The sequence below is a fragment of the Augochlora pura genome, chromosome 4 (assembly GCF_028453695.1).
Source record: "Augochlora pura isolate Apur16 chromosome 4, APUR_v2.2.1, whole genome shotgun sequence".
In the NCBI taxonomy this organism is placed as follows: Eukaryota; Metazoa; Arthropoda; class Insecta; order Hymenoptera; family Halictidae; genus Augochlora; species Augochlora pura.
In genome coordinates this window covers 27,161,307-27,187,022 of record NC_135775.1, presented here as the reverse complement: position 1 = coordinate 27,187,022, position 25,716 = coordinate 27,161,307, and the positions used below count along the sequence as shown (strand labels likewise).

The 25,716-nt window shown below is 49.9% G+C and overlaps 3 protein-coding genes and 1 long non-coding RNA gene across 6 annotated transcripts; 3 read left to right on the top strand and 1 right to left on the bottom strand.

Moving 5' to 3' along the window:
• Window positions 1-2,184: 2,184 nt before the first annotated feature.
• Window positions 2,185-4,889, bottom strand: LOC144468626 (uncharacterized). Of its 2 annotated transcripts, none has more exons than XR_013493837.1 (5): window positions 4,758-4,889; window positions 3,039-3,147; window positions 2,780-2,949; window positions 2,550-2,681; window positions 2,185-2,469 (listed from the first exon to the last, which is right to left on the bottom strand). It is a non-coding gene; the product is annotated as an uncharacterized LOC144468626 (long non-coding RNA). The 2 variants fall into 2 exon arrangements; XR_013493836.1 differs by having other exon boundaries at window positions 2,780-2,933.
• On the top strand, window positions 3,116-6,032 carry Nmt (N-myristoyl transferase). Of its 2 annotated transcripts, none has more exons than XM_078178235.1 (8): window positions 3,116-3,234; window positions 3,761-3,996; window positions 4,075-4,285; window positions 4,361-4,477; window positions 4,547-4,717; window positions 4,784-4,964; window positions 5,033-5,296; window positions 5,354-6,032. In XM_078178235.1, exons 1-8 carry the CDS (start codon window positions 3,131-3,133, stop codon window positions 5,510-5,512), a joined length of 1,443 nt encoding a protein of 480 aa, XP_078034361.1. In that variant the 5' UTR covers window positions 3,116-3,130; the 3' UTR covers window positions 5,513-6,032. The 2 variants fall into 2 exon arrangements, with proteins under 2 accessions (XP_078034361.1, XP_078034362.1); XM_078178236.1 differs by having other exon boundaries at window positions 3,121-3,234; window positions 3,773-3,996; window positions 5,354-6,030.
• Window positions 6,033-6,251: 219 nt separating this feature from the next.
• On the top strand, window positions 6,252-12,651 carry LOC144468625 (hyaluronidase). Its single transcript, XM_078178237.1, has 5 exons — window positions 6,252-9,078; window positions 9,446-9,660; window positions 9,843-10,269; window positions 10,779-10,983; window positions 11,138-12,651. Exons 1-5 carry the CDS (start codon window positions 9,017-9,019, stop codon window positions 11,363-11,365), a joined length of 1,137 nt encoding a protein of 378 aa, XP_078034363.1. The 5' UTR covers window positions 6,252-9,016; the 3' UTR covers window positions 11,366-12,651.
• Window positions 12,652-13,031: 380 nt separating this feature from the next.
• On the top strand, window positions 13,032-25,454 carry LOC144469314 (uncharacterized). Its single transcript, XM_078179421.1, has 4 exons — window positions 13,032-13,554; window positions 23,389-23,474; window positions 23,920-24,144; window positions 24,539-25,454. The coding sequence occupies exons 2-4, from the start codon at window positions 23,394-23,396 to the stop codon at window positions 25,181-25,183; spliced, it is 951 nt and encodes a 316-aa protein (XP_078035547.1). The 5' UTR covers window positions 13,032-13,554; window positions 23,389-23,393; the 3' UTR covers window positions 25,184-25,454.
• Window positions 25,455-25,716: the final 262 nt, after the last annotated feature.

Below are 25,716 nucleotides of genomic sequence, written 5' to 3'. Positions count from 1 at the left end.
CTAAAGTGGATTTCCGAAGTCGGCGTCAAAAATGTAATTTATACCTTCTCATACATCCTCTGCCGTCTTGCCGCATGAAAATCATTTTTGCCTTATCCATATAAAAATGCTGTCCCAGCGGACCACTTAAGGGTTGACTAAAAGCTTCATCTACACCACATATTCCGTGCTATACATTTACAGTTTTCTAAACAAATACTCTTTAAGAAATTTTGTATGCACCTATTTTATAATATCGAATGAAATCCCGACCCAACGAGAAACTAAACGCGGCGACCAACACAGCCTAAACGGAAAACCACGTAAACTCGGTTCTACGGATAGAAAAGTCCGGGATGTTTGCGAGAAACAAGCCACAAATTTGTTTATGGTCTCAACAACTCTTCGGCATGACTGAAGAAGATCCACAATTCGGTCATCGATATTGAGGAGACATTACGAATTGGTGTCAGCGAAAGCGTCGAAGACCAGTTGCAAGACGATCCGACGATTCATTTCGACAGCTTCGGTTTCCGTTCATGTTTCCCTTTTCCTAGAAAATTCTAGAAAATTCCGTGGCACTGGTTCCAGCGGAAGACAGAATTTCATTTCGATAGGACGAGCGACGTTCTCCGTGTATTCCCATTCTCAGCTGATCCATTCAGAATCCCTGTGGCCACCTGCTGGGCAAACGATCGATCGTTCTCTTCCGGGCACTTGTTAACAGAACACCCACGCCGCGATTCGCGAATATTCGCAAGCGACGTAGCTGCTCCGATAATTTCCCGTTTCTCTAACACAACAACCATCGGAACCCGATGATCCTTCTTCCTCCTTTGAACACGCTGGCTCCGCGAAGGCTCCAGAATCCGAGAAATCCGCCCGGAAAATTCTTGAGGACCCTCTCCACTCTTGAATCACCGTTCTCCTTCATCGCCGACCCTTTGCAGGCTAGGATTTTTCATAGGGAAAACGGTTTCACCGAATCGAAATTTCACATCGAGTGTTTGCCATGTCTATGCCATGCTTTTTTCTTACACCGTTCAATTATTCTTTGCTGCTGGTATAGGCGAGATTCATCTTCCGAAGATTAGATTATAGTTCTTTACAAACCCTTTGGGGACCAGAATCTTTTGAAATATTCACTTTGAAGTTATTGAATCGAACGAAGAAAGATATCGACTGATCTCTTGTAATTTTAATAACTCGGTTGTGTCACTGCAACAAAGTGCGACAAGGCGCATCTTTGAATCGTCTTCGAAATTATAATTCCGCGTGGACCAGAATTTTTTAAAATATTAAGAATTAAATTGTTTCATTGCAGCTAAGAAAAAACAATTCTCACGATCATAATCAGTTAGATTAATTCCCAAAAATTCAGCAAAGGACTTTCAGACCACCAATACCAGCTAAGAGTCCTAATCGCATTGTCAACGCGTTTCTATTTGAAGAACTCTGAATAAATATATCCTAGATTCTAGATTATTCAAGCCTCCTTTACTTTTCCACCCGATCCATCGCAAAAGCAGTGGGCGGCAAAGACTTCTCGCATTACCCGACGAACAAAACGCGTCGTGAAAGAAGGATCTCTTCTCTCTTTTCCAGAGAAACCTCTTGCTGATCCTCGTCGCGGGTTTGTTCAATGCCATGGGAATCGTTTCAACGAGTTCATCTCGCGACTATTACTTTCGGGCACACTCCGATATTCTTTCCGAGGCTCTTTTTCTCCCTTTCTCTGTCTCCGTGTCTTTCTCTTTGCTTCCCTCTATCGCCCTCTCATTTTGCTGTGAAAGGAGGAAACGCCGCTCCTCCGCGAGATCAATTTTTCGTTCGAGCGAAAACGGGTTTCCGCTTGATATCGATAGAACGTCGGCAAGCGCAATGAGAAACAAAATCGTTTTTCACGAGAGCAGGGACGCCATATAAACTGGCCCCCTCGGCATTACCCCGGTGTGGTCCACCGAAAACAGATATGCAAATCGGCGAATTAAAGCGCGCCCGCCGCGCGAACATTGGTTCGAATGATCGATAAACTGGAATTACACGTACCTAAAAGCTGTTTACACACCTACAGACTCGCCTACTACGGACTATTTATTGCTATTACGATCGCTAACAATTATATACGTGAATTACAACAAATAAATGAATGAATGACTAAACAAAGAAATAAGTATATATATATAAATATATTATGATATAGAAATTATACATTGTTTCGGCATGAGGATGTAAGGACGCTGTTGATAAAGAAATAAAGAAAACTATACTTGCCAGACTGCCACCCTGAGAGTATTCATTTGACCATCAATTTTGTCATTGTTATTGTTATACGAGATGTTTAAAAATTTCCTGCTTGAAATAATAAGAAGAAATGTAAGAATGTGTTTTTGAAGATCACTCTGCAATGCCGTACCATTGTTCTGTTTTATACAGATTTATAAGGAAATTCCATAAATAATTATTTAACATTTAATACAATGTTAAATGCTGTATTTCATAAAAAAAGAGGTGGTAGTAAATTATACAGTGAACTATACAAATAAATATTCAGTACAGCTTGTACTCACTTAAGCCGTCGATAATCTTCTATAATATTTCGCACGAAGATTGCAGCCATTTTGAAATCAAACACTATCCGTCATTTTCGCGCCTTTTCTAGTTCGCACATCAATCTCCAACCGTGATTTCCAATGAAAGTACTGCGCATACAACGAAAAGATTAATTACATTGCTTCTACCAGCTAAGAATAAATGAAAATCAAGTAATTTCAACGCTCTAATTAAATTTGCAACTCACAAACATTTAAAAATGTGGGGCCAGAGGCGTTGATATCTGTTGGTAACCCGCGTCTTCGTATCGTTCCAGCAACCAAGGGTAACCCCGACAATTTTTCAAAATTTTCCTTAAAGCATCGTGCTAACACTTGGAACCTTCAACTGCTTCGTGTTCTCTGATGTTAAACAAAACTATTGTGCATATTTATTCATGAAAGTCATGCGATTATCCATATAAAATTCAACAATTAATAACGAAAGAATACGGGACTAAGAATTACTTGGATTTCGAAGCAACGACTGCATCACTATGGTCATGTGACACGCCGTCTTTCCGTTTGAATATGCCAGGAGGCGCCACGATGTCCTGCGCATGCGCTCTATCAAAATCTATATTAAAATGGAGGAAAAGAGTCAAGTTGTGGAACGAGAAGCTAAGAAAGATGAAATTCACGAAAAAGATGGGAAGTTGAAAAGGTACGTGAATAATCATTCAGTTATAAAAAACGATTTTCCTTCCGATTTTCAATTTATACTCATGGAAGATAGTTATGCATCCATAAATTGTGCGTGGGTGTGACGAACTAGTCACATTCGTTTCCCTACGTTCATTTCTCAATTATCAATGAAAGTGTCCTTGTAAAACCCGGAATTATATCAAGAGCCTTGTATATTTCCATCCCAACGTTGTGAAATACGTTCGACGCATGAAATTGCGTATTTTGCGGCTTAGTAACCTACCATGCATGCACTCTAATCTGCATTTATTAGTGCATTAAGTATTCTGTGATATATTTACTGTTCCACTCTTCTTAACACCAATAAACGTTTTCAGAATGACTGTCGTTAAGCTTAATTTAAAAAGATGTCTTTAATTTATTCCTGTGTGTTTTGTCTTCCTCGTGTGATACAGTGCTATGTCATTGTGTATGATTGTGCATGGACATACGTGTAGGTGTGGGTATGTGTGTTGCTTTATAACAAGAAATTATTCATAATTTAGTTCAAAAAACAGAAATCGTAAGAAGAAGAACCAGATGGCGCATACAGCTACTGAGAACCATGATCACGCAGGTCATGCGGATGATCATGACATGCACAGCACGTGTAACATTTGGATGAAAGACATACAAATGGCCATGGAGGTGTTCAACATGCATCAGAAGCCTGCCAAGACTCAAAAGGAAGCTATGCAAAAGCCTTATCAATTCTGGAGCACGCAGCCCGTACCGAAAATGGGTAAATTAGCTAGCATAATGCGTTCTAGCACTAGTCTCTGCTTAGCAAAGATATAATAACATTATCGATTTCACACAGATGAAAAGATTGTAAAGAATGAACCTATTGAACCTGATAAAACGTCCATAAGGCAAGAACCTTATTCATTGCCACCCGATTTTCAATGGGACACTTTGAATCTCGATGATCCTTTAGTTTTATGTGAATTGTATACTTTGTTAGCCAAGAATTACGTGGAGGATGACGACGCGATGTTTAGATTTGACTATCCACCAAACTTTTTGAAGTGGTAATTAAAACAGTAGCTGGATACACGTTATACATTAGTCTGTAAGATTATAGTTGCATCGGTAACTGATTCCAGGGCATTGCAACCCCCGGGGTGGTGTAAAGAATGGCACTGTGGGGTGCGAGTTGCCAAAAGCGGACGTCTAGTCGGTTTCATTTCCGCTATACCAGCCACTCTGCGTGTGTACTTCCAGTAGGTCCCAGTCACATTATAAAATCCATAATACCATGGACCAGTGATCTAACGAAAACGAACTTTTAGCACCCAGAAAATGGTGGAGATCAATTTCCTCTGTGTGCACAAGAAGCTTAGATCAAAGAGAGTCGCCCCGGTCCTGATTCGCGAGATCACTAGGAGAGTTAACCTCCAAGGTATATTCCAGGCTGTGTACACCGCAGGTGTGGTATTGCCAAAGCCAATAGCGACTTGCAGGTGCGTAGGTAGCATCAAACGCTGAAGAACTTTCTTATACCTTCTAACACCTGTATGGCACCCCAGGTATTGGCATCGTTCATTGAATCCAAAGAAACTAATTGACATTAAGTTCTCACACCTGTCCCGCAACATGACGATGCAGAGAACTCTGAAGCTGTTTAAACTGCCAGAAAACACGAAGGTGCCAGGGTTCAGGAAACTGGTGGAGGCGGACATACCGCAGGCCCACAAGCTGCTGACTGAAGTAACGATAAATCAGCAAGATCGAAATCGTAAAATATAGCAAATACGCTGACTGGATTCCCGTTTTAGTACCTGGAAAAGTTCGACCTGGTGCCAATATTTTCGATCGAGGAGTTCCGACACTGGTTCCTCACGCAGGACGGGATCATCAACAGCTTCGTGGTAGAGAACGACGGCAAAATCACGGACATGGTCAGCTATTACACCTTGCCGAGCTCTATCATGCATCATATGGTGCACAAGACTCTGAGGGCCGCGTACAGCTTCTACAACGTGTCCACTGTGACTCCGTGGCGGGATCTGATGACGGACGCTCTGATCTCTGCACGCAATGTAAGTCCCGAACCACCATAACCATCTATAGGAGCCATTCTTATTTATATCTTTCAGCTGGGTTACGACGTGTTCAACGCATTAGACCTGATGGACAACAAGGAGTTCCTGGAACCGCTAAAGTTTGGCATAGGCGACGGGAATCTGCAGTACTACCTGTACAACTGGCGCTGCCCCAGCATGACGCCGTGGAAGATCGGTTTGGTGCTCCAGTAGAGAGCTACGGTTCCATGGATCTAGGAAACAAAGCACACAATCTCGCACGTGCAAGCTTACCAAGGCGGATAAAATGGTATACAATAAAATCGGGGACGAACGACGATATTCATTTAGGGAAGAGAGAGAGACGGATTTGAGCGACACGCTGAAAACCCCGGGGTTCGATGTAAAACAGGATGCTGGCTCCGCGGATGATTTTGTCTCCGCTTTCACTCGTGCTCCATAGGTCAAGGCCGAGACGATCGGGATTATGCTTGTGCAGCGCGTGTGTATATAACGTATGTGCGTGACTCGAGCAATGTAGATAAATGTCGTACATTAGTAATTTGCAGAATCCACGTAGCCGGGGGCGGTCGACGCCCCCGCTGGTGGATCTACGTCAGCCGCGTGGCCATCCGCAGCACACAATTTTCAACATCAGACTCCCGGACGCTGTTATACAGTCAGCATCTTCTTGATTAGGTCGCAGGAGTATAAAGACGTGAGAGTGGAAGAGTTTAAATAAATCGAGGTCGAAAGTAACCCTGCTGTCTCTTCTCTACCCTACGATGCTCTCTCTTTATTTACCATCTCCTGACCTTCCCGGTGGTTTTGGTTGTTGACTGTTACGTAATTAGGATTACGGTTAACGCTACAGGTGTCGATCAGATAGTGGGAAGGAACCTGTTCCTAGCGACTGTCGTTAAGGGAAACGTTTCAGTGTCAACTGTATTTTACGATCGTTTGACGATTCACTTTCTGAGATACGGGCAGTCGAACAGTTTTGGATCCGAAGGGAGAGGATCTTTGATTATACGTTACTCGACCGAGACTAACGTATGCCCTTTATGCGAGTCGAGGTCTTCCCAGCCGTCGCTATTGATCAATATTTAACACACAATACACGCGCGACACGCAAGGCCTCTTCGAGATAAAAGCTGCGGAACCGCGATGACCATGCAGCGATTCGAGCCTCGTGTGACGCGCTGCAAATTAGCTGACGAGAAGTTTTGTTAGGTAATGATGCAGCTTTTTCTATGAACGATTTTTGTTTCAACAATAGAAATCAGAATTGCTAAACAACGACGATGTACTTAATCGGACATTTTTTCAATTGATTTCAAAGCGAGAACAGGACACGAATGAAAAAAATTAGGAACAATGGATACGTTTGATCAACAGTTGAATAAAATTAACAATTTTGTTTTACCTGACTTGTCCCTTTCAAGAAGACCATAGTTTTTTTTCCTCGTCATTAATGCCGAAGTTATCTATACTTTCCTCGAAGAACGACACGAAACTTTATCCTCTATCGTAACTCTGTACGTACGTAGCTGAAACTCGAAATTGGTTATTTTGACGCAACACCGATCCAACCAAAAGGCGAAGAAGAATTCCCGGGTATTCATTTTGATGCGGTGCGACGCGTGTATGATCAACGGCGGATCCACTGTCACCTTGGCCGTTATCAGCCGGGTTATCTGAGCGCGTGAGAAAGAGGCGCACGGAGGACTGTTTTAACACCCTTGTAAAACCGTTCCACCTAATCAATTTGGTCGTTAAGATTACCCGGGCACATTTGTCAGCGGCAAGCTCGATAAATAGCCGAGACCGGGTTCCATCGTGGTGCATTAATCATCCTCGAAAGAAGCGAGCAATTAGAAAAATTAGCGGCGAATTCGAGCGCAACCTTCCGAGAAGCTTACGCGCCGTTTCACCTCGCGAGATAGGAACGCGTCCTTCGCGGAACGCGTTCGGTTTTTCCTTCCTCGATAATTAATCCTGTTGCGAAGCGAACGCTCGGCGTGCCTTCGGACCGTGCTGGAATATTCGACGAACCGGCAACATACGGGGGTAGTTTAATTACTAGTTCGTACGCGCGAAACTGCTCGTAATTAATCCTGTTGCGGCCTCATTCGACCACCATCGCTCTTTCGTCCCTTTGTATCTTCGTTACCGGACCCATTACCATTTTTCTCTCTACTATATTAACAAATAATATTCGCCTTGCAGCGAACCCATAAAAAGAGTAGAATTGCAAACGTGCTTACAAAGTGTAGAGCGAATACAGAATGGAAAAATGAACAGCAATTTACGCGTTGACTGACATGTCAATATGCTCGCAAGAGTCACAGAAAATCCGAACAATTTATTCTACGGTATAAAAATAGAAAATACGTTCGCTCGACAGATTGTAGCGAAAAATGAGTTTCAAGTTTGAAAAACGATGTCTAGGGTCTCAAAGGTCCGCACACAGGTAGACGTGATATTTGAAACATCGTGGACCAGAGGAAAGATAGTAATTCAGCATTTTGTAACCGTACTACTACTCCAGGCTTTCTACGGCCATGCCCGCATCGTCTTATCATCCGTAGCACTCTTACAACGCGGTATTATGACACTGCCGACAAAATCAGCTCGCAATTCTAATTGTCGTGGCAATTAGAAGATCCGCTGATCGATAGAGCCCGTCGAAATACAGCAAAAAAGTCCGGCATGTCCTAGAAACGACGCACGGTGCAGGGAAACCTTTTTAATTCATGCTTCGCATACTTCTAACTCACAGGAATTGTAAATGTTTACTCATCGGTTTGTCGCAATCGATAAAAACTGTCCTTATCGTTCCAACGGTCCGACGTTCACTTCCACTTCAAGAATCTGCCGGTCGTAGTCTTGTTGAAAAAGAAAATCTCAATTGCTACCGGGAAGTCTACTAAAAAGAGGAGAATGCCAATTTTGGGCAGGGTATCGGAGACGGCGGGGAAGACTGAGCCAGAACAGGGACAATGGACGCAGCCGAGCGCGTATTTTGGTTCTGCAGGACGCTTCTCGAATTCGGGAACGCGGTGAATGAGTGGGCAGGTGACGGAGGCTGGATCCATTGTCGTTGGATCCTCGGCGAGGGCCCTCCGCGCTCCGAGGATCGCGCGCGGGATCCTTGGCCCGGGGCAGCTCTATCGATCTCGCAACGGTGCCTCGAGCCTCGAACATCGAGCATCGAGGACCCAGCGCTCGGGTTCGATGCATTCCCATTGTCGGCTCGGTGGGATTGATCGCGGACGCGTGATGCCCTTTTGCGCGAAGCGAAATAAAAAAAAAAGCGGCAAACGAGGAACGTCGAAGGAAGGAGAAGAAAAGAAAAAAAAAGGAAAAACGGAAACGAGAAATCACCGAACAATACACCCGGAGAGCCAGATAACAGCACGGAGCGGCGACGAGCACGTAGGTGGGGAACACGAGACACACGATGCGGAATAAATAGTGGCCTGAAATCGAGCGGAATTCAGTCGCACCGCTGTTCTACCATCGTCGTCGGCGTGTGCGGGGAGCTCGCTACACGGGGGTCAACGGGAAATCATCGCCGTCATCGTCGACGTCCGAACAGTCTGCAGCCCGAGCAGCCCCTGTCGAAAGGGATCGATAGGAAGCACTGTCGTTCCCGGTTTGTTCGGCGGTTGCACGCGTCGGTGACAGTGGACGCTGGTGGGTGTTGGTGGCCGTTCATGTCCCCTCACCAGAGAGATGATAATTTCAGTGCTGTTCCTGCTGGCGCCTTTGCTGCTCGTCGAAGGATTTCTGTTCGGGTACTTACGATTAGACGACTTTCGCGAACATCTGTCTCGCCTTTCGAATTTCCGCCCCGTATTTATCGAGAGTTGGCAGGCTTCTCCTGCGGCGTTGCGGCTGCGGTGGCTGCAGCTCCTGAAATACCCATAAAGCGTTCAAGTTCAGAACCGAAAATATCTTATCTAAGCTGTGTCATTGGCCTGCGCGCCCGGTCGAAGGTGCCATCTCTTGTGCGCGAAATCGGTAATCGTTGTTTTCGTTTCTTTCTTTCGGAGAGCGATTCTTGAACGTCGCAAGATTCGTCGGACAGCCGTCGATAGAGTATAGACTCCCTGTTGATGACGTAAGTGGAAAATCATGCCAATTCGATGTCTTTCTGTACAGTTTCCGTCCGGTTACTCCGAAAGACGAGGACCGACAGGGGTTCAACGTCTACTGGAACGTACCGACCTTCATGTGCCACAAATACGGGCTGCGGTTCGAGGAGGTTGCCACCAAATTCGGTATCCTCCAAAACAAGATGGACGAATTTCGAGGGAACGAGATCACGATCCTTTACGATCCTGGCATGTTCCCGGCGCTGTTAAAGGACTCGAACGGTAAAGTACCTTTCCTACAAATTAATTGAAAAATCAGCAATGCCGATTTACCATTCTCCTAACAAGGAGAAAAGAGAAATAAGTATCTCGATTCGAATGAGACGAATAAGACAAGGTAGCAAGGCTGTGAAATGAATTAGCATACTCGAAACTTGATATCGGACGCCTAAATGGTTGTTCAGGACACGTAGTGCGCAGAAACGGCGGCGTGCCGCAGGAGGGCAACCTCACCAGGCACCTGGAGGTCTTCCGGAAGCACCTGATCGAGCAGATTCCGGACGAATCGTTCCACGGCATCGGCGTGATCGATTTCGAAAGCTGGCGACCGATCTTCCGTCAGAACTGGGCATCCCTGCAGCCGTACAAAGACTATTCCGTAGAGCTGGTCCGCGAACAGCACCCGTTTTGGGATAGCAAGAGCGTGGAGCAAGAAGCGAGGCGCAGCTTCGAGAAGTACGGTAGACTGTTCGTCGAGGAGACCCTGAAGACTGCCAAGGAGTGCAGACCGGCGGCCAGTTGGGGCTACTACGCTTACCCCTACTGTTACAACTTGTCGCCGAATCAGCCCAGCTCGCAGTGCGACAAAACCACCATGTTGGACAACGATAAGTACGCTTCCAGACATTCTAACGACACTTTGTTCACGGGGATGAATATAATTCTGGCCGATGCTCTTCCGATTTTCATCTTCAAAACTCGGGACAACAGGTTTTTAAAAAAAGAAAACACTTAAGCAGACTTTTGTTTCCCCGGCACCACCGGAGAAGGCGGTGGAGGAAACGCTTTCGACAGAGCCTGGCACCGACGCCGATCGAAAGCGTGCTCCACGCGATAGCAAACAGATGATCGCACGGTGATAGTATAGTTTCTCGGTGACAGTAGCTCGCGTATTCGCGTGCTCCATTTACCGTGACTGTACTCGGGGGCTACGGAGTCGCGGGGCCACGGGGCCACGGGGCTGCGGGTAAGCAGATTACGAGTCACGCGTCAAGATCACCTACCTCGAAACGGTGCCAGTGCCAAGGACCTCGCTGAAAATTCAAATCGTCCCCTTATCTAATCTCGAGGCCGATAAGCCGAGCTGGCGTCCGATTTCCCATGCGACTATGTTTTTCCAGAATGTCGTGGCTGTTCGAGCAGGAAGACGTCCTCCTGCCGTCGGTCTACTTGAGGCTAGGCCTGACCGCCGGCGAGAGAGTGGGTCTGGTCGGTGGCCGAGTGAAAGAGGGCCTGCGGGTCGCGAGGCAGTCGACGCCGAGGAAAAAGGTTCTGCCTTATTACTGGTACAAGTACCAAGATCGCAGGGACGCCTATTTGAATAAGGTGAGGTCTCGCTCTCCGTTTTAAAAAAATTTCAGGGCCCATCGGAAGATGCGCCACCTGATTAGAGGAGAGAGTCCCCGGACAGGTTGCCGTCGCGTCGCGTCGCATCGCGCCGCGTCGCGCCGCCGCTCTCAAAGTGGATTTATCTTCGCAGGCTGATCTCGAGGCCACTCTCGGCAAGATCTCGGATCTCGGCGCGGACGGGCTCATAATTTGGGGCAGCTCCAACGATATCAACACCAACGAGAAGTGCCTGCAGTTCAGGGAATACCTGAACAATGATCTGGGCCCCATCGTGGACCGGGTCAGGCGAGCCGCGCTGAGCCCGACCATCTACCAGACGCCGAACGATCCTCTGGATGTCAGCGTCGATCAAGTCTGACCGGATTTTGCGGGTCGAGTGCTCCGAGGAGATCGAGCGATCGTCCTGCAGGGGCGCCAGCCTTTTTCAAACGAACCACGTACTGTGTAGAACTCTGGAAATATCGAGGCCTCGAGTCGAGGGGTGAAAGCTGCTCTTTAAGTTGGGACCGCGCGTCGAACGGGCAAGCTAACCGAGTTACGATAGTTTTCGGTGGACTTTGTTCGGAGGACATCGTTACGTCCTAACTTGGGAGGACAACGAAGAGGAAAGAAACATTTTTTCCTCGAAAGAAAATTGTTAATTTTTGAGAGAACGCGGCTTGCTCCCCCGACTCCAAGAGCCATTTTCATCCTCTAAAATCCACGAGCTAACGAATGCTTCTCGAGTTCTACCTAGCGCGTGAATTTGGTAGAAACTCTCGGAGACCGGCCAACACCCTTGCCAGTTTCTAATTGCTCACGCGTGCGATTACCATACCGGTGACGCGCGCGGTGAAACCGTACGACCTTCGACGCCGGTGAAAGATGTCGGTCGTATGTCGTTGAAACCAAAGACGACTGGACGATACCTCGCCCGTAGTCGTCTCTCGACCGAACAACTCTCGAAATAAATCTCCCGAGGAGCTAACTCTTTTTTCATTCCTCCCTCGAAGCTCTGGACAATCGCCGACTCGAAAGTTGACGCTTAGTCGTTGCTCCCGAATGCTATGAACTTCTGAGCCTCCGATCGATCGAAGGACGTACTACGAATCGATCTGATACTACCGACATTTAGTTTAATCAGTTCGGATTACAAGAATTCTAGCGTGCGCGTGCCCGTGTTCTCGGGCCCTTTGCGCGAAGACAGTCATCGACATCTGCGATCGATCACAGCCACGGACAAAATCACCCGCGTTTTCTACGACGGCGAAATGGTTTTGCGCAACGACTACACCCAGCGACGGATTAAGATTACGATTAAGCGAAGAGAAAAGAGAGCTCTGCACGGACAATGGGTGCTCGAGGACGGATAATTAGGGATACAGGCCACTTTCCACCATCCGCGGCTCGCCCCACCCGAAAGCTAGATCGGTCCGGCCCGTCCCCGAACATTTCGAACGGTTCGTCGCGATTAGTGGATCACCGGCGTTGGGTCCTGGTAGCAGGACTCGTTGCATCGGAGCGATGCAGCGCGACCCGGCACTCGGCACTCGGCGCACTTTAGTACTAGCGTACGACAAGTTTTACTGGTTCGAGGTGTAAGGCCTCGGGCGATCTTGCTTTTTACAGTACACGCGACGGTCGTCGTTGGTGGAGAGGTAGTAGTCAAAGATCTCTCTTGCTTACCGTTGATCCCTGCCCCCCTCCCCCTCCCCCCTCTTCCTCATCCTCCCGTTCCTTTTTCTCCTCCTCCTCCTCGTCCTCCTCCTCCGAATCCCCCTTGGAGAACCAATGATCCTTTCTCTTTCTGTTCCGACGACGGTTACCCGGTGGCGACCGGTGGCCAGAGAAAGAGAGAGAACGGAACGGGAACGGCGCGGAACCGAACGAGGAACGTGCACCGAGTAGAAGGAGGAGCTGAAGCTGAAGGAGAGACTCCGGGCTCGGTGGTGGTGGTGGTGGTGGAGGTGGAGAGCGAGAGAAGAGAAGAGGAGGAGGAGGAGGAGGTGGAGAAGGAGGAGGAGGAGGAGGAGAGAACGGAACACGAGAGATCGGCAGCACAGTTTCGTGTTCAACCTCAGCTCGGTTCGGCTCAGCCTCATATCGGATCCCCGGTCTGTGTCCGTGTGTAGATTCTCCTCGATTCTCCTCGATTCGCCTCGATCCTCTCCTCTGTTCTTCTCGATTCGCCTCGAGAGGCCGCGGAAACACTGAAACACCGAAACACCGTTCGACCGCAGAAGAGGAGATTCGTGTTCACGGAGTCTGTTCTCCTCGCGGATCCGCCCCGATTCCCGATATTTCCCGATCTCTCTCCGCGGAGAGGAGAGAGAGAGAGAAAGAGAGAGAGCCTGCTGTCGGCGACGGGCCGCGGTCCAGGGCCCCGAAAAACCGCCAGTGAGAACCGCGACGGGTCCCGATCTACAGAACGGAAACAGGGACCGTTCCGCACGAGAACCGACGGAGAAAACGCGCGCGGCGTCCCGTTTTTCTTCCAACCGAATCCGTTCCATCGGCTTTTCTTCCGAGAGTGGTGCGTAGTTCGCGACGTCGCTGACGCACACCGAGGTGAGTGACAGTCTCTTCAGAAAAGCCAAGGCTGCTTGGCCAACCGCTCGAGATCGTTGCCAGAGTTGCCAGCACCTCGACGCGACACGCAACGACCGCAGACTCCACGCTCCTAGAGATCGGATCGTCGAACCGCTGCTACCGATACGCTACCTACCGATACACCGCGAGATTTTCTCGTTTCCGCGATTCGGACCCGGACCCGACTCGAAACACCCGCACCCTCGCCACCTGGCACTGGTACCCGGGTACCCGGTGGGGGGCCAATCGAGGTGCTTCGAGGTCGGTTTTCTTCGACCAGAAGATAAAGATAGATAGAGGCAACGGATTTTGTCTTAGGCTCGTTGCGTCGAGTAGTCTCGTCAATGCCAAAGCCTAGAGCATAGTTTCGTATCGCACTTTACGCATGTAAGCGTCTACGCACCTTCAAGCGCCAGCGAATGAATAACAATGAAATCGTTTCCATTAATCGATATAGTTCGACCAAGCTGTTAACAGCGTTTTACCGCGTTCGCAAAGAACGTGCCAAGAGTGCTAAAAAAGTGACGAACGCGATCGCATGTACACCATTGAAACCATTAATCGAGATAAAAGTGCTTCAATTCCGAAGCTACGGAACTGTTTCGAAAGTGGAGCTACACACAGTCGTCGCACTAGTTTCAAAATGGCTGCCTAACTAGTACTTTTCGCCACCGATTATGGACGATGTGTAAGCCGCTTATGTAAAATATTGTTGCACGAGCCTTGTGCGCGCGGTTATGTAACAATCGATCGCGCTCTTTTCAAATTGAACGGCGTCCCTTTTCCAATCCGTACAGCGGTGAACGCGATTCACGAGGAAACGATTGAATTTACAAATGGTTGGGTAAGGGATAGGAATCGTATGCTTCCAGAAGCCATGAAACAATCGTTGTCAGCTCGATGCGCGATAACATGATGGTTCGCGAAGAATAAATCACGCGGCAGTTTTTGTCGGAACGAGCGGGAACTGTCCGAACCCGCGTCGACACTATGGTAAACTATGAAGCGCCGTTTCCCTTAATTCTCTGTTCAGCGATCGGGTTTGGTATCGATGGAAAGTCAAAGTCAACACCAGCTGAACAGGCTTTTAGAGAGCGGCGGCGGGACCGTGGCCGAAGGGACATGGCCGCCGGTTCTCGGTCTAAATAGTCCAGAAGCACCCTATCCCGAAACGTTTTGCCCACTAATCCTAATACCCGGACCCTATTCTCGAGTTAATGATAGCTCTTCTTAGACGCAACAGCCAACTTCCGAGGTGGAACGGTTGCGCGGTAGCCAACTCGGCATCGGGTCCTTTCTAATGAAGACCTTTCGCGACCAACTCGACTCGCCACTGTGCGCTTAATTGGCTAATCTCGAATATATCGCGCGAAACCTATCGCCCCAAACGCCGACCATATTTCACAGACTTCGGACACGCAGATGCGAGCGTCGCGATGCCCTCTTAGCAATACGATAAAAGTAGGAAGAAAGAGGCTCTCGTAGGAAACTCGCGAGTTCTCCTCGAGTTTTCGAGGACACGGCAGTGTGTTGCAATACGAAAGATGCGGACGCGCGAGTTGAGATTGATTTCCCTTGCGCGAAGCAAAGTGGTCTCTCCTTCAAATCTTCTCGTAGTCTCGGCAAAAGGAAACACATCGTCGCGCTCTGAAATCGAAGCCATTGTTGACCGTATCACCCGGCTCAGCAAACACATCACGTAATATCATTAACCGGTCTCGTTCCCCAAGAAGTGGTCTACAGTTAATTACATCTTACGGTGCGCGTCTTTTCGAAGCTGCAGGTAGTCGGCTCTCGGCGTAGCTTCGGTGCGGCTAATGCGACCGTGTTCGCGCCTCTCGAGTAATTGGGCCGCAGAAAATGGACAATAATACCTCCGGTTTAATTGGTGTCTTCAACCTCTCATTAAGTCGTTCGGCGCGGCAGCGAGATGCGAATTTTGACGCGTTGTCTCGGGTTTCCGGGCATTCGTCGCGACTTGCGACGGTGTGTGGCCTCCGGTAACGAACTATGAAAAATCAGCTGGAAGGGGTCTGCCAAGGGGGCCGTGACACTCGACACCGTGACCGGGGTACCTGGGGTCCATGGGGTCGCGGGGAACTGCTCTGTCATGACGCGAACCGTCACCTAACAGATTATCCGAAAAGATCATTGAACAAGTACAAATTGCTGGTCCCAGGCTCCACGGCGGTTCCTCGCACTCTGGAACACCGATACCCGATTCTTTTTGCTCCGGCCTTCGGGAACCCTTTTCGGAGAAAGGGGATGGTTTTCGCGAGGGTGGTGCGAGAAAATCGAATCGAAACGGACACTCTAAACTCTCGATTCATTGCGTTGATTTTCTTTTTCTCTGTTTTTTTGCTCTTTCTCTTGTTACAGAAAAGAGAGTAAAAGAAAGAGAGGGAGTGTGAGAGAGAGAGAGATATGACGACGATGACGATAATGGTTGAAGTAGCGGGGCCAGGCTCGAGGAAGACGAAAGGGCCCGTTTTAAAGAGGCGAGCATTAAAAACAACAATGTCATTACATTTTAACTACCTGTTCTTGGGCTCTGCCCTCCCTTTTAAGAACGTTCGTTTGCAGGTATGTGGTCCGCGGCTCTGACTGCGGTCGCCACACCGGCGCGGCGCCGCGCGAACCTGCGCACGGCTCTTTAAGCGGTGCACACACCAGCTGGCTCCTTTCGAGTCTCGAGATCGAGCTCCGAACTCGATGGAAAATGATTTCTGGCCGACGCGTATCGACTGCCTGAAATAACATCCTCGAAGCGTCGCGACTCTGGCCGCCGACGTTATACGGCGCGTCGCAGAATCCCTGCCCTCGCATCCAACGCTGTAAGCGACCAAATTTTCTTCATTTTATTCAAGTCTTGGCCAGAAATGTACCGTCGACGAGATTCTGTAATGCGCGTGTAATTTCTGTAATTTAAGTGTGATTTCTGTTTGCAAGTAGATTTAAACAAGTAGCAAACTAATTTTTCTCTAAAACAAAGTGGTGATATTTTCCAACTACAGCTGTTGTATACCAACGTAAAGCTGTCAATTGCTAGCTTCTTCTACTTAGCCACAAAATGGAGACAGTTCCTATTCCCATTAGCTTCGAATGAAATGCAATAATTGTAAATCACGCACTCTTTTTCAAGTAATACTTTCGAATTGTACTCTTCGAACCATTCCAAGCATCTGTCGAACCTCCAAAGCACTGTTCCTCGAGTAGGAAGAAAAGAGGCCGCGTTAAAGAAATTAGTATCATCGACAGGGTTCGAAGACCCCTAATCTCTGGGCCCACGGATGACCGAGCATAAAACGCGGCCGGGGGTCGCAGCGGAAGGGGGCCGTCGAAATTTCGGCGGGCTTAAAATTGCGATCTAATCGAGGAGCGAAGAGGGTGCGAAAGCAGCTTAATCCGACACTGGCCGGTGCACGGTGCCCCACCGTCGCGCGTCGATCTGCCTCGCCTCGCCTCGCCTCGCGTCGCGTCGCCTCGCCTCGCCGGGGTCCGTATACGTAAGTCCGTATCCCCACCGCGGCGGGGCCCTACGAGGGGCCTCGCTCCCCACGCAGGCCGCGCCGAGCCGCGCCGTGCAGCTCGCGAAGAATTAGTATGGGCGAAGTAACAAAAGCACGAGGAACAAGTACCTGGGGGGTGTGCGGAGAGTGCCGGCGAAGCAGGAAGAAAAAAAACGAGCCGAGATGGCGCCACACGTCCAGCGTGTTTTCGGGGCATCCTCCGGTGCTGTTGGCAAACTCCTTTTTTTTCCTCGTCTTCTTCCTCTTCTTCTTCTTGCTCTCCCCCGGCAGTCTCCCCCCCCCCCCCTCCCCCCCCCCGTTTCTTCGGCCTCCTCCTTCGGGATGCTCGTCCCCCGTCCGTCTCGCTTTGTCTCGCGCGAGCCACCGCGACCGACCGTCTCGCTTCCACAGGAGACGCGTTCTCCACCCTACCACCGAACGATACCGTCTTTTATTTTGGCTCCCTCTCGCCGGGGCCCTCACCCTGCGGGGCCCCCTATTAGTTCGGCCACGGCACCGTATTGCGAAAAAAAAGGAAGAGCGAAGGACGGTCGCAAAATGCGAAATTGGGCTAGACCAAATCGGGAGATAGGGATTTCTCATTAAAACGGGCCGAACGTATTGCGCGCCCGGAATTATCCTCTAATCTGGGACCAATGATCGGGCCCTACCTAAGCCATCCGGCGACCTTCGACGGCGAGACGCGTAACGGAGAATTTCGTCGGGACTCAACGTAACGCAAAGTAATGGCGTCCTTAACGGCGCCAGCATTTTCTCTTCCGATTTTATCATTCACCTCGGCCATTGTATTCTACTGGTGGACGATTTCACGTTTGCTCGTGAACGAGTCGCTAGGAATTCATAAAAGGAAGGATCGCGGCTGCGCCGCGGATTCTACCCAGATATGGTAACGCGTAGATAGCGCTCGAAGGTGATCGAGCGAGGAGAAACTAGTACAGAATCTCGAGTACCACGTGCTCGAACCTGTACCTATCCGTCGAAGCGTCCATTGGTCGAACAGCTTCGAAGCATCTAGCGTTTCCTCCTCTTGTTCTTGCTCGTATTCCTCTTCCTCCGCTTCTTCGATGCCTAAGTACGCCGGCAAAATATCATGAAAGTCTCCCGTGTACCCAGTGCTCCAGGCCCGTAAGAACTCTGGTCCGATAGGATCCCAGGACGAGATTTTCTCTCGGTCCTCTTGCACAATGAAAGAGCGGAATTATACGACCGCGAGAACACCTGACCCGTTCCAGTATTGTATAACGATTACCAGCAGTCTGTCCAACGCCCCAAAAAGGGATACTCGAGTTGTTATTTTTCTGTTGCTCCTTCGATCGTCGACAGCCAGCTGGAAATTGAGAAAATGAGACATGTCCGTTTCTTCCTTAAAGAGCGAAACGTCACTGGATCGAGAGATCACCCTAGGATATCCTAGCTCCAAGCAGGGGCACGAGGACCCAAGAGTCCAAGGGCTCGTAACGAGCCCGAAGCGTCTACTCGACCTCGCCATTATTCATCAGCGAGCAACCAATACGGGGTTTAATCACCGAGGAATCTCGACTGGCAGAGTCCTCAGCTATTGGATCGTTAAATCATTTTCCTGCCGCCTAATTGATCAGAGAGGCGCAGGGTAGAGGCCGGCACCGGCACCAGCACCGGCACCAGCCAGTCGGCGCGGCGAGTCCCCTAAATCACGGGGCCCGTTGCTCCGCTCCTCTTCGCGTTGACTCGTCCGCGCGTTCCTCACTCGTCCAGTTTCGCCAAACATAATTCTTCTTCCGGCCGGGGGAAAGTCCGAGTGAAATATGAATTCCTATTAGTCGCTTCCTGGAAGCGAGGCCCGCGCATCGTGTCCGCGGGGCCCGTCGGCCCACCGGGTCCCCTCTCTTCCTCGGCCGAAGGTGTTAAGCTCCGACAGGGGGGGGGGGGGGGAGGCGGCCGATTTAATCCCCGGTGCTTTTTAAATGGGTCCCGCGGGTCGGGCGACGCCGCGGTCGAGTCGAAACATCAACGGGCCCCGGGCCCGGGGTCCGTGGCGTGCACAGATCCGCGGCGCCCTTTGTGCCGACCCGCCTAGGCCCGAGGCCGCGTCAAATTTGCTTGAAAATCAAATTAATCTCGCGGCTGGGCGCAGGCCCCTCTCCCGTCTCGCTCGCTAAAGGCTACCACCTTCCCTTCTTCTTTCTCCTTCTCTCCTTCTCCTCTCCTTCTCCTACTCCTTCTCCTTCTCTTTCCCTTTCTTCTTCCTTTCCTCTTCTTTTCTTTCTTCCCTTCTTTCTTTCGTTCTTTCCAAAGGGGGCCTTGTTCCTCTCTCGCTTCTCTAGTCGCCTCTCTCTCAGTCCCTCGGGCCCCAATCGGTCGGCGGACACTGTCTTTGTTCCGCGTGCCCTCGACGACACGAGCAAATCGAAGGAACGGGACTGAGAGAGGAAGAGGTAGAGGAAGGAGGTGGACCCCGGAGGTCCTCCACGCCACCGACACGGACCTAGAGGCGAGAAGAGAAGGTGGCGCAGCAACAAAGAGCTTTGGACTTCTGGCTGCGACCCCGCCAGGGCCGTATTTATCTGGCACGGACGATAATCGTGCCGTTCGACTTTCGCCTCCGAAACATTTAACATCTTTAAACGCATTCGCGTGGCTCCTTCTCTCTTTTCAAGATTCTCGATGGCGATGGAAACTTTGATCATCGCGGCCCCGTTTCACTTTACTCCACAGTTCCACCGAAATTGTTTAATCTTTCTCCCAGCGGTGGATACGCTTCTGCTTCGATATCATCTCCTGTTATTCGAACTCGCGCGTAACACGAAGAGAAAGTCTAAGATACCGATCGAGTCAATGTTGCGTTTATCGAAGAAGCCTTTACACTTTCGAGTCGTTAGATTTGCTACGTTTAAGACCCGACTGCTGTTCGCGTAGATTGTAAAATGGCTACGACATCGTGGTTCGGTGAAGAGGTACTTGCCGTGGGTCGTGAAACCCGTTCGAATTAAGTACGTCCCTGCAGTGTCCTACTCGGTCATTCAAATCTCCGCTCGTGGAAATGAGATGGGCGGCCGGGGCCGTATAGTATAGCCGCCACGCACCTCCTCTTTCGCTGGCACGTACAGGGTGATTCAACAAGAATCACCGGAGAGCTCTAATTTGCTGACTATCGTGTGTTTAGGCTAATTTGCGGCAGGTGTAAGAAGCTATTAGTAAACGTCAACGTCCCACCGACACCGAACCCCGTTCCAAACCGAGACCACGTCTTTGTTTCTTTGCTCCGCGTCGATCTTCAACCTCCGTTCGAATTATAAAAGCTACGTTCGGGCGATCAGGTTTCGAGAATTGTTCGCAAATGGAAAAGTAACCTTACCTTGGACTTGTCACGAATTTGCACAGTTTACCGATAACTTGTACACGACTTGGAATCGACGCTATAAATCTCATCTTTACTCGTCGATCGTGTTACTTCACGATCGACGTTACTCGAAGCCTGATTCTTCACCTTTAAAATGTCCACGTTGAGAGGGTACGTTAGTCATCCTAGTACGAAGATCCAGAAAATCGAATCAACCGGACGAGATTTCCCTGGAATTCCAGAGTTCCTCTCGCCTAGACTCGCTCGGTCGGCTTCAATGAAACGATCGCTCGTCCGTTATCATGCCACTTGTTGGCGTTTGTGGATGTAAATACGGACTTCCCTCGATCCGTGATCGGGTTCGGATCGCCGTTGGATCGCGACCGCGGCGACGGCTGCTTCCGTTCTTCTTGGAAGTCGGAATAAGAAACGCTGGACGGAAAGTGCAGAAGAGGAAGAAGCGGGAGGAGAAGAGAGGAGAGGAGAGAGTAGTGGAGAGAAAGGGGGAAGGAGAGAAGTGGACGAGGGGGGTCCGCGTGAGAATAAAGTAGAACGGGTAGCCACGCGGAGAAAGGAAAAAGGTTCCACGAATGAAGAGTGGCGGGATGAAACGGTCGAAGAAAAGGCCGAGGCAGAAACGTCGAAGAACCACGGGGAACACGGCCGGGAAGAGGGGCGCGCGCGGAGAAGGGGAGGGATCGGAATTGAAATGCATCGGAGGGGAACGAAAAGTTGATCCTCTCCTGGAAATACCGGGGACCAATTGTCCGGGAAGGGACGAGATTCCTTCTGTTGTCAGGAATTCAACTCGCGAGTCCAACGACAAAGTGAATTCCTGAAGGGCTGAAAACGGTGGATGCACGAAACGGGGTCCGCCGGCGAAACGGATCCGAGACTTTGCCCCGGACTCCGGGCTTCGAAAAAAGGGCCGCGGCTGGTGTGCTCCTCGTAATTGGAACCTGCACATCCCTTTACCTTGTCGTGCCTGCCACTTGTTCGACGGTGATCGTCCGAAGGATCAAGGAAGATTGTACGATGAGATTGACGCTTTTTTTCCGTCGCCATCGATCCGGCCACCCCGGTCTCCGCTCTCTACCTCTCTCTCTCTCTCTCATCCTCGATAACTTGCTCCCTTTCTTTCTCCGTTTAGTTCTTTTTGCCTTTCTCTGTCTCGTTAATGCTGCCTCGCCACTTCAACGGGCCGAACCCTCTCCTCTCGCTATACCGAATTATTGCTTCATTACCGATCGCCGCGCGAACGTAATCGCGTCGGACACGCTGATCCCGAAGACATTCGCTCGAATTGGCTAATTAAAAGATTGTGCCAGACGTAACTAGTTTCGTACGCGTTCCACGATTCCGTGTCTGTTGCGATCGCAAAAACGAGCTGGGCAATTTAACGCGCACGATCAACGAGGATTGAATGGAGGCGTACCAAAGCGTGGAACATCGTCGTCACCGTATAGGAGACACGTGGCTGAATATTGTAACCACGATGCGGCGAAGAAGATTCGTGCCAATTTAGAAGCTTTGCCAGAAACCGGTGAGAACCACAGAAGAAAAGCGGTGCCAGGATCCCCGGCTCGAGACGAGCAATTTCGGAAAAATCTGCAGCTGCATAATGCATTCGTGGCGCAACAGTGATCGTTCGCGCGAGAGCAACAAGCCGGCGTGCGAGTCGTTTTTCCGTGGTTTTACCGCGGCTTTTCCGCGGTCGTGCCGCCTCGAGGGGAAAGAGCTCGGGGCTCGGTGCGCGACGCCGGAAGGAGCCGCATCGCGTATTCAAGACCCGTACCAGAAATCCGCCGCTATTTATGGCCGGCACATCCACGAGAAAGTCTCCTGTTTCCCGGTGATCCCGAGGAGCGGCGGGGAATTCCGTTATCTCGGAATCTCGGCGACTTTAAAACTCGAGCATCCCGAACCGCCGCGGCGCGTCCTCGGAAATCGGGGAATCGGGCTGACGATTTATGAATGAAGCGCCGATACCGGGGCCCCCTCTATTAACCCCGAGTTCCCTTGGACCGGGCCCCGTCACGTTTACGAGCCCCCTATGTGCAGGAGGCGAGGCGAGGCGAGAGGCGGCCTCGCTTTAAACAAAATTCACGCGACGAACGCGATGAAAAAAGGAAGAGCCGACAGGGGCCGACAGAAAACGGCACCACGACAAATCCCGGTGACGTAATTTCAGACGGTCGTCGAACCGAGGACCTCGGGCTCGAGCGGGCCCGTGGGCTTGGCGGTGGGACTGTGCCCACTACAATTTTTCAATCGCGAGTAACTAATTTTTAGGCTTTCCAGATATGGAATATAACGCGACCTTCTGCTGTTAAACATTTATGAAATACATTAGGACTTTGCCTGCGAGCTTCTAGAAATGAAAATAAAATGCAACGCAACGATCAGATAGCAGACCCTGACAATCTTTTGTACCACGGTATATTTCATAAATATTTAACCCCTCGAAACAATTTCTAGAAAATATTCCGGTTCGGATAAAAGTTCCGACGTCGAGAAACGCTGAATGAAGTATACTCGCGGTAATTAAGATTCTCCTGGCAAAGGACGACAGTATGCGCAGCGCGGCACCTCGAGAAACTCACGGCAGTCGTGTGATTCGCGAGTATCGAGAGTCTCGACTCGCGACTTTCATTCATCCGGGGTGGGGAACGTCGACTGCGCACACGTGCACTCGCACAATCGGTGCTCGACGCTCGACGCTCGGCACTTTGCACTCGGCACAGCTCTAGGCTCGGAATCGGAATCGCAATCGCGATCGCGAAATTCCATGGTGACTCGTTCGAGACCCCCACGCCGCGGACACTGTACCTTGGTTCACCATGGAGAAAGTTTCGAGTCCCGCGGCTTTTCTTACCTGGCAACTATTTCACAGCGACCGGTCGATCAGTTGGAAAGATTCGGACACCCTCTCTCTCCCTCTCTCTCTCTCTTTCATTGTTCCAGGGATCATGGGATCGACGTGTCATCTGACGGTGGCGGCCCTGCTGCTCGTCCAGTCGACCCTTCTTCTCGCGCACCGAGAGCACAAGGTTTATCGATCATCTACGACGATACATACCGATCAGTCTGTACCCTAGGGCTCTGCCAGGGCGTGTAGTTAACAATCTGGAGCGACGTGACTTTTAAGGATTTTTCCTAGAGAAATTACACTAGACTTGCGTTTTTAATCGGTACCTTGCTCAAAAGTACGTATGCCCTATACCTTGTAATAATCTTTCAAAATCTTAAGATCTCGAAAATCTTAAGGTGTCGCCGATGTTTCTGCAAGGTGCACGACGTACGCGCTTTTACCTGCCACAATTATTTCAGGACATATTCAATGGAAACGTCGAGTAAGGGTCTACACGTTGTGGGCGCGTCGTTTGAATCGGGCGCAACGGGGATCCTTGCTCGAGGTTTCCTTGCGATTCTCGAAGGTCACGGTTTCTTCGGATTGCAAGCTAAACGACGTTGAACGTGATCGTTCGTTTCAAGGTCCACAACATCGTGCTGTACCCTGACAAGCACAGCTGGTGCAAGACAACCCCCATCAAGCAGGTAGTCACATGGCCGCAGTGTTCCTCGAAGGAGCTGGACAACAACGTGTGCGTCGGCGCTTGTTTCTCGTACATGGTGCCCCATAGCGAGCCGTCTGCGCCCGGCGACCTCATCAGGCCATACTGCGACTCGTGTCAGCCCCTCGACAGCGTCTGGCACACGGTAAATTAACGAGCGGACGGCCGACAACCACCCTGTCACCCTCTTGCCCTGTTACGCCACCTTGCCCCTTATCACCGTTTAAGCCTGTTTAGCCACCTCCGGAACATTTGGTAACGCGTATCTCTTCCCTCTCCTAATTTACTCGACTTATATCTGGCTACCTATCTCGACTCGCCGACATTCTCGTTTCTTTAATGTCACCGTTAACCTGCCCATTTTAGTGCAAAATAAACGATCGAACGCTCGACATTGAACGCAGGAAAAAATCGCTCCAACTCCAAATGGTTAAACTGTGCCGATATCCTCGCAGTTTCCCGAGGAGCAGAATTCTTCCAGAATAATGGCTGAACCCCCAAACGTTGCTATTTCCTCACGCTCCTGTTCGACATTCCAGGTAACTCTGGACTGCAAGGACGAGGACAACAACCCGATCACGATGCAGAAGAAGGTGCAGATCATCACGAACTGTTCCTGCAGCTCCTGCATGGAGACGTCGCGGATCAAGCCGGACTACAACACGCTCCTGCAGTCCCTGACCGAGGAGAATCTGGACAAGAACGTGAACATTGTGCACGAGACGCCGGACCTTCTTCTAAACCCGAACCTGAACGCCTCGAAGAACACGACGAGGGACGGGGTGAAGGCCGACGAGCGTTTCCTGCAGCTGTACAAGCAGCTGAAAGACTCCGAGAAGCTGCACGAGACCGGCGAGGACTTGTTCTCGAAGTTCGGGGAGGACATCGACTTGGAGCAGTTGAGGGAGGTGCTGAAGAAGTACGGGCAGGACGAGGAGAAGCAGCACTCGCACCAGCACCAGCACGAGCACCAGTCGACCGGGAAACAGCAACAGCAACAGCAGCAGCACCATTCGACGACGACGGTGCTGCACCGTGGACCCCATCATTCCATGGTGCTCGACTCGGACGTCAAGGAGAAAATCGACGTGGAGCCGCATTATCTTCACCCGGCGGTCCCTGGCCAGGAGATCAGCTACCACGACAACGTGCTAGTCGACAAGGACAAGAAGAAGGACTTCTGAGTTTCGACGAGATCGTGTGGGATCGTTTCTTTAATCGTTTAGGATCGTTCGTTCAGCCTAATCCAGTCCTGGGTCGATTCGATTCACTGATCTCGGCATTTCAATTAAATTCGCGCTGCTCTTTTTTTTTTTAGTAAAAAAAGCAGCACGATTTCTCGAGGTTTCGATCTGCAGATTATTGTTTTACGAGCCGAGGACTGTTCGATCGGAATCGCTTGGATTGGGCACGGTATTCGAATGCGTGTCTGGGAGTTATTGAGAAAGAGAGAGAGAGAGAGAGAGATGAAATTCTAATATATATTTAATTATTATTATTAATATTATTATTAATTAACTATTTAACGTACTCGCGCGTTTAATAAAGGAAAATCGTTTGTAATTATCCCCCGTCCCCCTTAGCTCTCGCAATTTTATAGAGAACGTCCGTAGGTCGTTCGCCTTCGTTTTCTTTTTTTTTATCTTGTTGACTGCTTTAAAAAGTATACATTGTATCGATTGTCTCGTAGAGAATAAAGGAAGAGTCGGCACGATAC